The following is a 17,348-nucleotide window of genomic DNA, read 5'->3' as shown; positions in this document are numbered from 1 at the left end:
GTGGAAGGTTTATTGCATGGAAAGTGGTCTACAAATATTAAAAGGGCGAAGAAAACTGAAGAAAATCGGACAGATGGCATTTCTCTATCGCTAAGCCCAACGTAAGGAAATCTAACACACAACGGCCTGCTACAATGAATAGTAAATGCCCTCAAATTTCCTGTTTCTGTTGCTTGTGATAAGCCTTCACGTTGCACATGCTTTGAAACACTGGCTTACACCTGCTCTTGGCAAATGATCGTAGTGGGCTGTCATGTATCAGAGCCAAGAGAAATCACTTACCTTAGCGATTACTGTAGTATGTGCCTTGAACTTTGAGTGATTAAAATTTTTACTTGGTTTTCTTCACCTTAAATTTCCAAGGGTTTACTGCCCACCTCCAAGCAGTAAACATTCCAGTTGGTAGTCAGCACAGCATCCTTTGTCTTTTTGTTCTGTGTCATGTTTTTAGTACTTTTTTGCTCCCAAAACCCCTATGGAAGAACAGCTTAGCCACTGAAGCAAGCTGAAACTAGTTTCAAAGGATATGCAAGTATTTGAAACTTAGAACACAAATTGAATACTTCTGTGTCAAATCTAAGTATAATGGATTCAAGAAGCAAGCTCATATATATATATATATATATATATATATATATATATATATATATATATATATATATATATATATATATATATATATATATATATAGTCATATCATGAGAAGCCAACAAACACTGACACCAAGGACAACATAGGGGAAATTACTTGTGCTTAATAAATGGAATGAAGAAACGATAAATTGATGGAAATTAAAGTGGATGAAAAAACAACTTGCCGCAGGTGGGAACCGAACCCACAACCTTCGCATTTCGCGTGCGATGTAGCATATGTGGGTTTATTGACCAGTTGCCTTCACCCAAAAAGATCACATTCTCATGACGCCTGCGGCAACAAGGACGTTCCACATCCGCCGCCAAGGTCTGTGAGTGGTGGCGCTGGCTAACACTCCCGGGGTTTACTAGTACACATAAATACCCAAGAAAGTGGATGGGAAACAGCGCCGCGGTAGCTCAATTGGTAGAGTATCGCACGTGAAATGCGAAGGTTGTGGCTTCGGTTCCCACCTGCGGCAAGTTGTTTTTTCATCCACTTTAATTTCCATTAATTTATCGTTTCTTCATTCCATTTATTAGGCACAAGTAATTTCCCCTATGTTGTCCTTGGTGTCAGTGTTTGTTGGCTTCTCATGATATGACTAATAAAAATCGGGCCCCTCGGTTAACCCCTTTCTTCTCGTTTATATATATATATATATATATATATATATATATATATATATATATATATATATATATATATATATATATATATATATATATATATATATAATGCCCGACTGCGGGAGAAATATATGGGGTTACATGACTATTGGAGCCCTCCTGCCTTGTAGAAGAACCCATAAATATGATCCACTATGCCACTGAAATGGTTCAGCGTTTTGACTAAGGTAGTGCTGAAATACAAGACCCATGTTGCCCTTTGTTTCTGCACTGCCTTTTCATAAATGAATTAAATCAAACTAATAATTGGGCCTAGTTGGCAGGCCATCTTGAGTTAACAGAGTAAAAACGAAAAAGAACTGGGTGCAGAATGAAGAGCCGGCAAGAGTGCTGCGTTGACCACCTGCCAATCTCTCAGCGCTCTCATACATCTCTTCTCAAATCCCACTCATATTGCACATTAAACATATGGCTACAATGGAGCCTTATAGCCGTATCTTTTTCTGGGCCCGCCTGACGCTTTCTTGCTGGGCTACGAGCGCCAGAGAGGTTGCATACAGCTCCAAACAAGTCCTCATGCCCATGCATTTGCTGCGTGCACTGTTGCCAGGTGTAGACAGAACATGCAACACAGAACAACAATGTGCGATGCGATGGACAGCCACAGGCATGGTCCCACCGGGTAATGGCACCGACCAGATGATACATTTCCTTGTGGTAGCACCTTATGTCGAGTTGTGAGGGCAGAGGCCTACCCGTTTGCAGTAGTAGGTATGTACCTATGTGGCCCCAGTGGTCAGGTACATAGTCAACAAAAACCGCAACATTTGTCAAATTCCTGTAAACCTCAAGGAGCTACGAAATTATGCATGCGGCTAAATAGCAAGACGCTGAAGACACGCTACACTGTCCTTCTCAACACCCGTCCAGACAGCCTGAAACAGACGTGACCAACAGCGTGTGTGAACAAGGGAAGCATCAGGTTCAATGCCTGTTCTGACAAATTATGCTTGTCGAAACAGTGGCTCCAGTTCGACATCACTTGTTTGACCACTGTTGGCCACATCAAGAGCCCATGTTCGTGTGAACCCTTTGTCTTGTATGAAACAGTTTGCTGCAAGGCTTGGCCTGTACAGAGCTATGTTATGATGATCTTCGACACAAAGCGAATGCCATACAGGAAGTACAGAAGCCAAATGATTACTCCATTTTCTGTTAACAACACCATGACAGACATCTTTGCCAACATACTTGCATTCTTTTATTTCATAATTAGTGCACAAGAGGATGGCAGCATGGGCACTGCTAAGAGTGTGCAAATATTCAAAACTTTCGAATAAGGAATCAAATAATGTCCTATTCAACTTGGTCCAATTTGGTCTTCGAATTGGATTAGTCACTATTCGTAAACACAAATATTTTTTTAGCAGTTTTCAAATATTTTAGAACACCAACTGTGTACAATTGAACATAACACTGGAGCAAAAGTATGATAAATTTCGTCCTCGTGGGCATAGTATAGGACGTGCGTAATAGAGCAGGCTTTGTAGTGCTGGGAGCCAGACTTTACCAGTTACAATTATACAGCAGTCATATGCACATGAACAAACTGTTCATTTGTTCATAGTGTTCGATTTGTGCCTTTGTGCTGTTAATACAAAACACTCTATAACATGCAATGTAATGACACAGACTTGCTAACATAACTAATATACTAGAAGTGAGTAACATTTAAAAAAATTGAGAAACCGGCTGTTGCTTATTAGTAAACTATTAAGTACCGTATTTACTCGCATATAATGAATGCACTCGCGTAATGAACGCAGCCCTAACTTTTCCGGTCAAAAAGCGAGTTTTCTTTTTTTTTCCTTGCATAATGATCGCATCCTGAACTTGTTGTCGTGAAATAGGAGACACACGGTATGATTCGACGTCCGATATGGCGTTCGGCGGGTGCGATTGTGTCCGATGCGTGTTCGCACACCGAATCTGACCATGTCTCTTATATTTATTGCGATATAGCAATTATAAGGGCGCTCCAGGCGGATTTTTGCCGTCGTCATCGCCGCCGTCGCCGAGCGCCACGTGGTGTAGGTATGAGTGAAAGCATGCGAAGGAAGCCGATGATCGTGGCTCAATCTCACCCGCCGTCTTTCGTCGCGCGAAAGGTTCCGGGGGGGGGGGGGGGGGGGGGGGTGAGGGGTTGTACTGTGGCCGAAACTGTGTACTGCACAACAGCGCCCGAGGGGTGCCGACGATCACGGCTCTACCTCCAGCGTACAACGGAGGCAAGTGGAAAGGAGGAAACACGCCGTCTTCCGTCACGCGCTGGGGAGAGGAGGGGCCGCGGCGTTTTACTCCGGCAGCCAGCAACTGCACATTGTGCGGCCGCGACGCGCCCTATTTTCAAAGCGATCTGCGACTGGGGCCGAGTTGATGGCGGCTCATACCGTTGTGCGTGCAGTGTTCTCAATGCTCAGTTTGTGTCGAAGCAAATGTTTGCAAGTTAACACGACCGATAAAACTAGTATCCTTACTTCGTGTAGCTGTCTACACATACGCATTTGCTATCGCAATCAATGGTCCTCATTTCGGGTGAAACTGACTTTTTTAGAGGGGGCCGCGGAAAAAAAAAAATCGCTGGGAATGTTACTCCACACAATGAACGCACCCCCCAACTTTGCGCATATTTTTCGGCAAAAAAGTGCGTTAATTATGCAAGTAAATACGGTATTCCATTCGACTCACTTCTGGCTGTACTATGCGACTCGCATTCGATTCAACCACAAAAATTACTAGTATTCGCACACCGTTAGGCACTGCACCCTTCGTGTGGTGCTGCACAGGAAGACAAGGACATGGAAGAAACTGGAAGACCTCTCTGCACAAACTTCCCAAGGTGGAAGGCTGGTGATAATCTCTGGCAGGACTACACAGCGCTCGCAGGTGCGGACAGACATGGGCCCAGCTGTGCATCGGCTGCCATTGTGGTAGCCATGCAAAGCGGGCCCGAACATCAAGCTTTAAGAGAATTCGTTACTGCAATAGTTTATAAGCTTCCGCAAAAGTAATGCAAGCATTTGTTAAAGAGAGAGTAAACAGCCACACTATGTCTCAGTATTCTTTCAAGGCTGTGAATTATAGATTGCCAAGTTAATTATCACTTGAAAAAATCGTGCCCAAATTTAAAATTTTGTCCCTTAATTTCTTAAAATGTCACAGAACTCGCCAATTCATCAGTGGATTCTGCAAATTTCAATGTGTTATCTCATACATAGGTCATTTTGGCACATGAAAAGCTCTTGAAGCATGTAAGATTGGGTCTTTGACTCCTAGGAAATACAATGTAGTCAATTTTCACTACTAAACAACCCACTAGACCTGAGCAGATACTGTGGAAATAAGCAAACTTTCACGGCGGGCTGGTGCGGGAACTCCGACGTAGTGACGCTACTCACCTTTTATGTTTTCGCGGCATTTCTGGCTTTACCCGTTCTCTTACCGCAGTAAACGTAGCCGTACAGCTAGAGCAACAGCATAATTTACCACTGCAACATTATATGGTATTCTCCTTAAGCACACACGTCTACACACAGTCCCATGGTAACTGGTCTCTTGAAGTGGCCTGCACTGGCTTCACCAATTGCCTGGTAACTAAACAAGGTTCTTTTCACCTCAACTTATTGTGGGGCTGCAAACCAAATGCAAGAAAACACACTTCTTCGCTGGAAAGGCGTCTGGTCACAGCACGACACAGCACAATGTGAAGGAGACTGCTCTGAAGACAGACTCTGGCAAGTTGAATTCTCCCGTAGCTGGACAACTAGTTCCGGTACCTGTTGCCTCGCATCAATTCAGAGCAAGTATACTTAGCAGAGCTCTGTATAAGACAGGGCAACACTCGTAGGATCCCTTCTACATTCATCACAAAAGGTTGTGTATACTGTACACAAAAGAACAAAAGAGTACAGCAAAACCACTACAAGGGACTTTGCCTAAACGAAGATTTCCGTTAAAGTTGTTTCAAATACCCCGTTAGCAATACACAGTTTCTTATGCAAAAAAAATTTTAATCTGTAAACGAAGGCACAATTATGTAACTTTCAGTATCAAGATTTATTACGACTACTGGGTCTTACTATTCAACGCCATCTCTTACACTGTCATGCTTTCCAAAGCCTTAAATTACTATAGGGTCAATTTGCAAATAGTATCTTCTTGAAAGCATGAGTGCAGAAAAATAAAACATTTTCTTTCAGGTAAGTGCTGAAGCGACTAATATCTGCCTAGAATTCTTCAAAGTTGTAAAATGTTTAATAAATGCTTCAGGTCTCACATGAATACCGTACACATGCTTTGGTTCTTCACAGAACGCTGTTATGCATTTAATCTACCTAATTTTACATTAAAATTAACTTGATTTTTGGTTCCCATTAAGTTTCTTAAAGAGAAATTTTAGTTTATTTATTACAGGTGGGCAAATATACAAACTTTTGAATAGAGATCAAATATTAAATGCTTACATGGTGGGAAAAGCGCAACTTTAACAAATACGGACAGAAGAAAAGACAAGGACAAGGACACCATGAATCTGAACAAATTCACCCAACTTTCTGCCTTGCTACAGTAAACATTTACGAAAATGAACTGTTCAATATTTTCAAACGTTCAACACTAACCAAATATTTCGCAACAACCAACTGTTAAAGTCTGGTTACTGTGCTCAGTCTGCTAAACTAAGTATCACAAGTTATCAGAGATGAAACAGTGGCAAAAGTTTTCTACAAAAGTGACAAAATCAATGCAGAAATAAAATAGGTAATGCAATCCTTGTTTCTGGTTTCGTGGTGGAAGCCTGCATGACAGTCTCGTATTTTTGCTTGTAGTTTGTCATTTAGTGTTTTTGTCAGTCTAGCCATGCAACCAGTTTAAGTTTTATTATTATTTTTTTATGCTACGAGGAGTGATGTTTTGCTGCAACGTGTCCTTTCACATGTGGCTATGGCACACGAGTCCTTCAGCTGCTTTTTTCTTTTCCCCACAACTTGCGATCCTTTTGTGGCAATCGTTTATTTGGCATTTTTGGAAAGCTAGTTATGCAGCAGCCATTTATTCTTGGGAGGCTTGTTTGCAACCGGGCTCTAATGTTGAACGGAAATTCAAGGCTGTTCTTTAATGACAATGAGTGATTGTGTTTAAAAATGATCCCAATTGTCACTGATAGGTTTCTTTCTTTCTTTCACTAGTGAGTACTGGTGCGGTACCTAATTATACTAATTATTCCTGCTGTAAAAGTATGCATCTGCATTTGACTAGTCGATATTCGATACTATTCATATTTTAAAAATGTATATTAACCCATTTCTATCATTAATAAAAATTATGATTAGAACCTGAATGACTTGCAACAACATGGGGCATCTGCTGAATTGTCTGAAGAACAAACATTTACAAGAAATTTACATCAAAAATTTTTAGAAATATATACAAGTGTGTCATGAACACACAATATGTTTCACTGCAAATGTTGCTATTTGTAGCGTCCACCCTTCACCCTTGCTGCGAGTAGAAAAGTGCAGAGTATGTCGAAAGCAGATTCATGACAAGCGTCTGCAGAATATCACAGATATGTTAGGATACAGGAGGGTGAGGTAAAATGTTTGAGTCATGCTAAGCCACAATAAGCCCACGAAATCATGTTGAAGAATGAATTGCTAACAGCACTGTTTGACCCCAAATTACCACAGAGCTCATAGACAAGACAGGACCACAGGTTGCAGTGGTGTACACCTTCAAGCAATGCCACATCCATGTACAGCAATTCTAGTTTGCTCATTGACACGTCAGGCAGAGCTGATCATCTTTACACATGCTAGTGAATGTACTATTGCGCTCAGTATGAACTGCAACACTAAATCGAGTGGCAAAGCGGTCGCACATTGTAGCTCATACTGAGAGCAAAAGTACGCAGAATGTCTTGAGGTTAATGCTTGGAGAAGTGCTGGAATTTGTTATGTCCAACATCATTATGATACCAAGCTCAGATGAGCTCTGTGCCATAGTGAAGGCCACATATGAGCATGTGACTGATTGTACTATTGAGATCTGCTCATGACCACTGGCACTATCAGCAAGAGCCCTGCAGAAATCAGGCACTCATGTTCGAAATACATTTGCATGGTGAAGGGCATGGGTCTTAGTTCTCACATGTGATGTCTTAGTCCCATGGTGGTGTGGGCAAACAACAATAACAACAATCCTAGGCCCAATCATCGGCATTTGCCCATGCCCACCCCAGGATCAAGCCAGTACACAAGAAAACAGTGAGTCATGTACCTCGACAATATGGACATAGCCTAGACAGAGGCTTTCAGTTTTCAGAGCTTAGACTCGCAACCACCAGCATGGCTACTTGTTATAAACAGATGGCGCAGATGGTACTGCCACTGACAAACTCACATGTTGCAATCAACAGATCTGTACGTACTATGGGAACCTCAATGTAAACAGAATAGCATTTCACATTGTGAAGCATGTGGAATCAAGAGGAATAAAAACTATTGATAGTTTTCACTGATAAGAACGAATACAAGCTGTAAGCCTTGTCCCCACATGGAAAGCCATGAGCCACAAGCCGCCGAAGGCAGAATAGTAAGCACATATTTCCTTCCCAAGAAAGGCAGCAACACAGCCCTGTACCCTCAACAATCTACTTTAACAAGTTAGGAGATGATGATGCATGAGGTTGCAATGACCTTGCCCAAAACTACTAGTTCAGTTCTCTGTTCAAGGTTAAAGGTCCACTGAAAGCAAGCACTAAGTCTGGCTAAAGAAAAACATTAGCACCCTTAACGTCTCTCAGCATCTGTTTTTCAGTTGGATATGTTTTAATCTTTCAGAAAATCTCAAAGACCTCCCAGAGTTGTACCGCATGCTTCGTCAGTACAGCACAGGAATCCTACACTATGCAGTGACTTATCCCGCTCTTACAGAAACGTGAAACAGGACCAATTTGTTTCACATTCGCATCGCTTTCTCGATCACAAAAGCTTTATTCAAGATGCTGCATACTTGGGTTGGTTTCTGCATAGCAAATGGAAGGAAACGGAACTGAAACAGAATGAGACCAAGGACGACAAGACATCCCGTCGTTGCTGCTGTCATCCCACTCAAACACTGTTCTTTTCCAAGAGCGCCACCTCAATGTAAAGCAAACACCAAGTATAAACATTTCGAAGCACTAAGCTAGACCAGTTTTGCGTGACATAATGAGCACCTATAAAGCACCTTTATCTTAGCTGGGGCTCCAACCACATATGGTTTTACTGTCTAGAGCGTGCATGCAGATTCAATCTTGGAGAACGATCAGCTGAGCTGAAACAGCAGAAGAACCAAAAGCTGGGCGCGTTGTTAATTGTTCGTGGCAAAACAGTAGCGCACACAAAGAACAAATGACACAGGTAGTTTACAAATAAGCGCTTGTCTAAAAAGCTTGTTCATAACCTACCTGCATCCTGTGTTCTTTGTGTGCGCTACAGTTTTACTACGCGCTGAAGCGGAATGAGAGCGCATCCAGCTCAGCAGTAACAGCTTGGAGGACAACTTCAAAGAATGCTGACACCACCGTCCCCACGGTGCCTTGTAAACGAATTGCCATGCAGACGAGTGCTCCCAGGTGCCCGATACGCACAAATATGCAATGTACTTTCCCCTTCACTCCCCATTTGGGGTGTGAACACGCAGTGATGACATCGAGACTGCAACATCAAGCTGCAGCAGCACAGAGGCTCCCTTGAGTCGGAGGGCCTCTGCGAGCAACTATGCAGCCCCATTCATGGTTCTTCACACACATATTTATATTGACAGGATTATCAGTGCCACATAAATAAAAGCAGAGTTAAGAAAATTTGGGGCATGTCGAATTCGCCGAGTCACAGGCGAAATGCTTCAGTCATGTCTCCTACTTTTCTGTAGTTGTTGGAATTCAAGCTTTTTTTGTTTAAAAAAAGATTGTAATGATTATTATTCTTTCATTCTTAAGTCCACTTCTATTGTAAGTTTCATTGTTCCAGTCTTAGGCCTAATTGCCAATCTGCCTAGACAAGAGCACTCGTTCAGATATGCAATTTTCATCCGAAAATAGCAGAGCAACCCAGAAGCTGTTGCCATTGCTTAGCCAGGCTAACGTTGAAATCAAAGATCACAAATTCTTTCTTTATCAACTTTTGTCTATGCTTTTTCAGATATTTAGCCACCTACCGAACCAATTCCGAAAGATGTACCAAATGTATTTTTGCCATAAGAAACTAGACTGAGAAGATTTGTTGTTGAAGACGTTCCGCTTATTTATAGCTGCTTTAGCACAGCTCATGCTGCTTATCTGGGCCTGTTTTGAGAACATGTTTCACTTGTTTCCCTAAATTCATCTTGTCACTCTGGGTACCACAGTGTTTCTGCTCACAGTGGAGTGTTTCACAGGTTTACGAGTGGCTAAGTTTGACACAGCTTCTGACAGAGCTTGCACGTAGAGTGAACCAAACAAGTCATATGTCTGCACGAACAAGCTAGTTGCCCAGCAGGTTCCAGTGGGCATAACCAAGGCGTGCTCTAGGCAGATGTGATTGAGGCTGTACTTTCAAGGGTGGTACAAGCATGGTGCATGTCACATATAAAGGACCTAGTCAAAATTTCAGCCCCTCTTTATCATATATGTGTAATACAAGTCACTTTATTCTTAAAGACTTCATCTGTGACATAAGAAAATGTGAACGTTAGTTAGCTGTTGCGCCTAACAGTGACATGTGCCAGACGACAAAGATGCAAGCCTTGCCAACAGTCTTCTCGGGGTGCTGTGGGTGGTGTAATACGGAGACACATTGGGTGACTGGTGCTTTTGCCTGGGCGGTATTCTTAACTGATCCCTTTCAGTGAACACCGATTGGCAAGCCAGGGAGCAGAATGCTCATCACTCCAGCAAGGCATTGCACTGGATGCCACATCCAGCAAAAGTTAATGCATCCCCAAAAGCGATCGATTGAGAATACAGGCCAAGCTGCTCTGTGTTGGAAAAGAATGGCTGAGACGGGCAGATGCGAGGCAGTACTCACAATGCGGGGCTTGAATGGTGGCTGCACCTCGCGGTTCTCGATCTTGTCCCAGTCGATGCGACGGAAAAATGGGTGTGTCCGCACATCCTCCTCACCCGATGAGCCGCAGCCCAGACGCCGTGCTGGGTTCTTGGTCAGAAACTGTGCAGCAGGCAAACCGAAGCAAGGCGAGGTGAGTGGCTAATGAACAAGAGACGTCTCAGTGCATTTTAATTTTATGCACCGGTTATTTCTAATCTTATCACATCTATTTTCTAGTTTTATACTACCACCTTTATGCTCCTGTGTATTTTTTTTTCTTATTTTAGTAGAATAGGCATTGTTATATGATATGTTCTGTTTGCTTCACTGATCACTGAGGTAGATCACTGAGGATCACTGAGGCGCTTTGAGAAGAGCTGCTCAGCCAAACGAAAGTGCAGTCGTGATTCCACGTGGCCTGAATGCACAGGCAGCAACCACAACCTCATGCAGTGCCTGAACAAACTGGAGCAGGCATTATGCACACCCAGCACCCCCAGCTGACTGCCTTTTTTGCACCTCACTAAAGATTTGCTTCATTGAAAATCTTGCACATATACAAGTGTCACATGGCCAAAAGGACTTCTTGATGGGAAAGTTCGTGCTTAAATTTCCTAGGTGTACTTGATTGTGGCGCAAAATCCATTTCGTGAAAAGGGGACAGAAAAAGAGACAGTGAAGCACCAGGTGCAAAGGTGGTACTTCCCTGTGTTCTTTTTTTCCCAAAATATATTTCGCACCACAATCAAGGATAGCTAGGAAAGCGCATGGCCACTTTCAATCGCGATCGAGTCCAATCTGCATCGACATTCTTGACCGTAATTGGCTGCCTGTCACAGATTGCGCAAAGGAGCCAATCGTGACCAAGAAATTTGATCCCAAACTTGCTCGATCAAAAATGTGCCTTACAACATGTGTATTAGACTTTTACAGAGTTGTGCTATGTCAGCTCTACTTTCCTAGCTTTTAAAGGTAGTCACTTTAATCAAATTACTGCATCATGTATAGAATTTTTTTCGCTGTCCCATTCACTTCATTACAACACGAGTTTACTTCAGCTTTAAAAGCTCGCCAGTACAATTACTAGGCGTCTCAGTGCTCATGCTGTGACACAAGATGGCGGGTGCATGCGAGTATAATTAAGAAACACATTTCATGTCCCGTGACAGTGGCCCCTTTGCACTCTTGGTATGCTTTCAACAATATACACTGCGTATGCTTGACTGCATAACACCACTGTACAGCAGCAAGTTTCACTTTTTGGAACCATACTATGCAACGCTTTAGGCACTTTTAGGGCTTTCTGTGCTTCAATGCCATCAGTGAGGCTGATGAAGGCGGAGTCGGTGCCATTGCCAATAGTGGCGAATCCTTTAAATGGAGAACACAGCACCAAAGAACATGGTGCTTGATAGTGAGCATCCAAGCAGCTAGGTTTGACAGCACAAACCGACTACTACGGCTGCCAGCAGATTGGCACAGGAGAGCGCTGGTCCGAGCCTGCAAGATAATCAAAATGGCTGCGGTCGTAGCTCCGTTTAATGCCGCACCAGGCCTGCAGTCACGGCAAAAACTCCAACAAGATTAACCCTTCGGACAGCGAAGGGTTGCAGGGTCCAAAATTTCAGCCACCCTAACAGATTGGCTCTGTGAGGTACATGGTGGTGGCGCGAAAGCGTCCGAATTAACAGGCATGTTAAAAAAAATCAGCCGTCCAAAAAATTCGTTGCTGACCGTACATTAATATTGTGTTTGGGAGAACACGCGAGAAAATTGTGTTCTTCCAGACCTAAAAGAAATATTTATATAATAATAATAATAAGAAGAAGAATAAAGAAAGAAAGAAACTAAGGAAGAATGAAGCAAAACAAGAACACTAATTGGCAGGTTAGAACTTCAAAAAATGGGTCCAAACCCCTTTGCAGGCCTCCTTGGCTTCCTTGGAGAGCGCCTTGGGGTAAGAGACGTTGTGGTCCGTGATGGAGGCGAACAGTTCTTCTTCGTCCTCACCATCAAAGGGTGGCTGCCCGACCAACATCTCGTACAGGAGCACCCCGTATGCCCACCAGTCCACCGACTTCCCGTATGGCTGGTACAGGATGATCTGTGTGCGAATACATATGCAAGTAAGGCTTAGTCTGCGCATTACAACCACATGGTCAAGATAAGCTAGCTGAGCAGATAGATGGCACGCAAAATCCAAACATGACATTGTCTATTTCAAGGTGATGGTCCTAGAAGGACATTCATCAGAGCACACAATGAATCTTCAAGAAACCAGTTTTATTTCGTGCAATGAAAAAGTTCATGCTCTGAAATGCTTGGAACTTGAAACTTGCAAATGAACAGGGGAGCTGTGAAAATTGACAGAAACCAGACAAATTAAAACTTATCACTGTTCAGAACTTTCACATTCACCATCATTTATGCATTTAGAATGGCAAAAATACAGTAGAATAAAGGAAGATGGCATGAGAGATGGTAAATGCAAAACAATAAAGACTTGCAAGTTTGTGCTTGTCTGGTTTGCATCCATTTTCACAGCATCCTTGTTTGCTTGACTCACAAGAGAGTGGTTGCCAATGCGTTGTAGGGCATCACCAATAGGCCCACTACAGCTGCCCTGTTACTGTGTGTACGGCGGCAGAAACAAATGTGAAATGTTCCCAACTGTACATGTATAGAGGCGATGGAATGTTTAAGAAAATGCACGTTTTCGGAATAAGGCATCACCTAGTATCATTCTGGAGGTGCTGCAACCTTACGAGGTTACAAAAAATTTTTTATTGCACTTCCACAAAGAGCGATTTCTTGCTTTGCTCTATGGTTGCTGCCACTGCAGTAGTTTGGGAGAATTCCCACTTCACCTAGTTTACTGCTGCGTATTTACGCCCGCGTTCATGCACTATATAACCAGACTTCTCGTGCATATTGATTCGAGTTATGGCCGTTGGGAAAAGTGATCTCTATATTGTCTCTTATCACTCAAAGCATTACTGCAACTTGCTCACTCGTACCGCTTTACTGTAGGCGTGCGATCGCTTTTTGTTTACCGGCAAGAGCTCGCAAACCAGCAATACCCCCACACATGCATTCCTTCTAGCGAGACATGCGAGAATTGATAAAACCTGTTCTAGCGATCTAACAATTGATCACTGCAAGATTCTCGCTTGCTTTCTTTTTTTTTTTATGGGTACGCACCACTGAGCTTGCATGCCGAATTCTCAGCTGTGAGTACAGCGCCCATGTTGTGCTATTCTTTTGTCGTCCGTTTCTTCCCAATATTTGGTTTCTACGATTGCTAGCATACCAACTCACCAAACTTGCCCTTTTGACCCACCTCGGGGGCGATGTAGTCAGGCGTGCCGCAAAACGTCTTGGTGGTCTTCTCCCCCTGGATGCCCTCCTTACACATGCCAAAGTCGGCAATCTTGATATGCCCATCCTGGTCTAGCAGGACATTGTCCAGCTTCAGGTCACGGTACACAATGGAGCGCGAGTGCAGGAAGAAGAGTCCGACGGCAATCTCGGCGGCGTAGAAGACGGCCACGGGCTCCTTGAATTTGCCGCACTGCTGGATCTGAAACATGAGGTCCCCTCCGTTGACGTACTCCATGACAAAGTAGAGTCGTTCCATCGTCTGGAAGCACGAGTGCAGCTGCACGAGGAACGGGGGCTTGGTTGCCAGCGCCAGCACCCGCTTCTCAACCATAGCACATTCAACGTCATCGTCCTGGATGATGACATCCTTCTTCAGCACCTTGACGGCGTACAGCTCGTCAGTGCCACGCCGCTCGGCCAGCAGGACCTTGCCAAAGCTGCCTTTGCCCAGCACGAGCAGGAAGTTGAAGTCCGACGCTCGGATCACGTCCTGTGCAGAGAGGACAGCTCCACTTGGGGGACGCATTCCTGACCAAGCTCCTTGCCAACTACTTTCAGGGACTAACATCTTGGTGCCTGCCATGTGACACACACAGGTAAGTCAAACCACATTGTAATGAAGTCACATCAGGCATGATAATATCTTCGTTTCATTCGATATGCTGACATCGGCAAGAAACATTTTATATTTACTCTGCTAGATTGATATTTTGTCATATCTGCGTCATATCAAAATTCAACTATGTTCAACAAGTTCAAAAAGAACTTGTTCTTGGGCAAGCTGGTGTCTGGCTAAGTATGCTATACACTAGAGGTGAACAAATAACTTTTTTTGAATGTGAATAGTAAGTTTAAATACAGAATCAAACATCAAGGAGTCAAGTGCACACACATATACTAAGAGCAAGAATATTTTTTTTTAGTAAAATTGGGCACAGCTAAATGTCAGTGACAAATTATGAACTTTAATGGCATCACTAATTGTGATTAAAATACTGCACGAATAGCCTCTCAATATCTTTTGAGGCTTGTTGCAAACAAGCTTTGCAAGAATCGATTGCTACTGTCTGACTAGCTTTCCAAGAATGCTAAATAAATGGTTGCCAAAACAAGGCAAGGTGTTGTAGAAAAAGAAGAAAAAATTAAGCTGCCGAATGATTCGTGTGCTGTAAGCAAATGTAAAAGGGCTTGCTGCAAAGAAACACTGGTCATAGCTTATAAGATAGAAATGCTACAATGGCCTGACTGCCAAAAGTACTAAATGATACAATATAAGTCAAACTGACAGGTTGATGTGTAGGCTTATACAGCAAAACCAAACACAAAACTTGCATCATCTATTTTGTTTCTGCATTGCTTCGACAATTTTTTAAAGTGTGAAAGAGCCAAGGTTAGTTTTGCAAGAAATAAATGAATGTTGCGAGATGTTGGATCTGTTCGCCATTTGTTCTGTAACTGCACTGCAATACACGAAAAGGAAAATGAGTCACAATTAGTATGGGCGTCTGGGATGACCAATGTGTTGGGGGTTGTTGGTCATAGTAGGTATGCAATATTCGAATAAGTAATATTTACTGAAGGAAAAAAATCATTTTGTGCAGGATTTTGTAAAGCAAAAGAAGAAAAATGACAATGAATGCTATCTTTTACAGGTAAAAGGTTAAGTATAGGGTACATGAATCTAACAGCTTTTAGCCCAGGTAGCCATCTGGTACTATCTGGTGAATAAACTGAATTGAATTTGAACCAAGTCCATCCTTTCCAAGTAGAGCATAGCTCGAAGCACAGTATATACTGAACAACAATAACGTGCAATAAAGAGGAGGGGTTTGCAAGTTTGAAAGTGGTAATCCCATACATAATATTCAAATTTACGAAGTTAATACAGAGAGTCCAAAGTGGAGGTAATGGGAAGACGCGGTGTAGTTTATAAAGTATCGGAATTTTCTTGCATGTAGTGAGTGCAGTTTCGTGGATGTGTTTTTGCCACTGCAGTTGGCCATGAAGATAAACTAACAAATTTAATCTCATTAACTTTTTTCAAGTGACAGCTACTAAAGTTTGAAGTATTAAAGAGTCAGTGTTCATTATTCAAGTGTTTTCTATGGCAAAGACTATCGTTACTTTAACTATGTTTGCTTGAAGGCAATTAGACTCAACCCAGTTCAACAGTTTTTGCACATCATTAGGTCTTTTGTAAAGTTCAGTTTTCGGTTCAGCTGTAAGTAGGAGAACATTGCCCCCCCCCCTTTCCCATTGTTCCGGCATGTCTCATCCACACAAAGCGATTTATTGTGCAGGTTTAATGAGAATTTTACAGCTTAGACGTTCCCTTGTGTGTTCCTTACTCCTTGATGTGTACCAGTGCACAGATATATGCTCTACATGATATGGATGGCTTGAACTGACATCATCCTAGTCGCCATGTTGGACGACCAACAAGGTGAGAAGCTGTGCTTGTTGGCGTCTTGTGCGGGCGTTCTGCCAGATTTTCCGTGGTTCTGGCACAGACGTCAGCAGCGTTGCAAACACATCTCCACGATACTGAATCAGCTTACCTGTGGCAGTTAGTGGGATACAGTGACATCCTTGCCACCATGTTGGAGGGCCAGCATGGCGAGAAGCTGTGTCTGCAACGTCACATGCAAGCTATCTATATACAGGATAGGGAGCAGAAGGCACACCTACATCCCTGCCTGCCTATTACCAGACAGCCCATGAAAGCACAACTGCGCACTTTTTTCATGAAAATGGGGGAAGCTAGGCAAATCCTGTTCCTTCAGTAAAAGAAACACCAACTGATGGGGTTTAACATCCCAAAGCAACACCAGGGCCCTGAGAAGCACCATAATGGAGGGTTCCAAACTAATTTTGTATACCCGGGGGTCCTTTAACCCCTTCCGTGCTACACTATTATTCTGAAATCTAACTGAAAATGGCCAAATTATTTTTAATGACACCAGTTGCCAACATGTTCATCTCCTTAGAATAAATTCGCTTCTGCTCGCTTCTGCTCGCTTCTGTCCCATGGATTGTGTGCTGCCATCTACAAAAAGCACGAGTCAGCACTGCAACAAAAATAGACTTGTCGGTGACACCGCTAGAATATGCCGAGTACCGCTCACAATCTGAGCTAGTCCTTGGCCTTTTTTACCAAAAATCTGTGGCCGAACACAGCTTGTCTAAGGTATGAAAGGAGTTAACGTGCACCTAAACATAAGCCATACAAGTCTTTCTTGCATTCCATCTTAACAGAAGCAAGACGACCGCGGCCGAGAAATGAATTCATTATCACGTGATGAGCAGCAATGCAGCACTGCCGCTGGGGCATCATGGCAGATATGCAAGAGGCACAAGTCACTACTGGAGGATGAGAGGCGAGGTTTTAGAGCCAGCTCACTGGTGATACCCCCCTTTCCTTTAGTAACCTGCAACGAGTTGTGGACACTATACTCGCAAGCAACTTTCTGCGACAATGAAGGAAAAGCTAGGGAGGCAAAGCGCGTGCAACAAGAGCATTCTCGAAAAAAGAAGCACCACATTATCATCTGGGTTAGTTCAAGCTAGAGAAGAGAA

At 43.0% G+C, this 17,348-nt stretch overlaps 1 protein-coding gene and 1 non-coding gene across 3 annotated transcripts in view; one reads left to right on the top strand and one right to left on the bottom strand.

The window, feature by feature from the left end:
- The window catches only part of LOC142590560 (protein kinase C, brain isozyme-like), a gene marked incomplete at its 5' end in the record, with an annotated part of 234,061 nt that overhangs the window by 35,484 nt on the left and 181,229 nt on the right, over positions 1-17,348 (bottom strand). For both annotated transcript variants that reach the window (XM_075702808.1, XM_075702807.1), the window contains 3 exon segments: positions 10,371-10,511; positions 12,307-12,495; positions 13,732-14,262. In XM_075702808.1, the coding sequence (XP_075558923.1) occupies positions 10,371-10,511; positions 12,307-12,495; positions 13,732-14,262 (861 nt within the window).
- On the top strand, positions 1,043-1,115 carry TRNAS-UGA (transfer RNA serine (anticodon UGA)). The gene has a single exon. It is a non-coding gene; the product is annotated as a tRNA-Ser (tRNA).

Source organism: Dermacentor variabilis, chromosome 8, assembly GCF_050947875.1.
Source record: "Dermacentor variabilis isolate Ectoservices chromosome 8, ASM5094787v1, whole genome shotgun sequence".
Lineage (NCBI taxonomy): Eukaryota > Metazoa > Arthropoda > Arachnida > Ixodida > Ixodidae > Dermacentor > Dermacentor variabilis.
The sequence above is the reverse complement of the archived record's forward strand: the minus strand, read 5'-3'. Positions and strand labels throughout refer to the sequence as shown.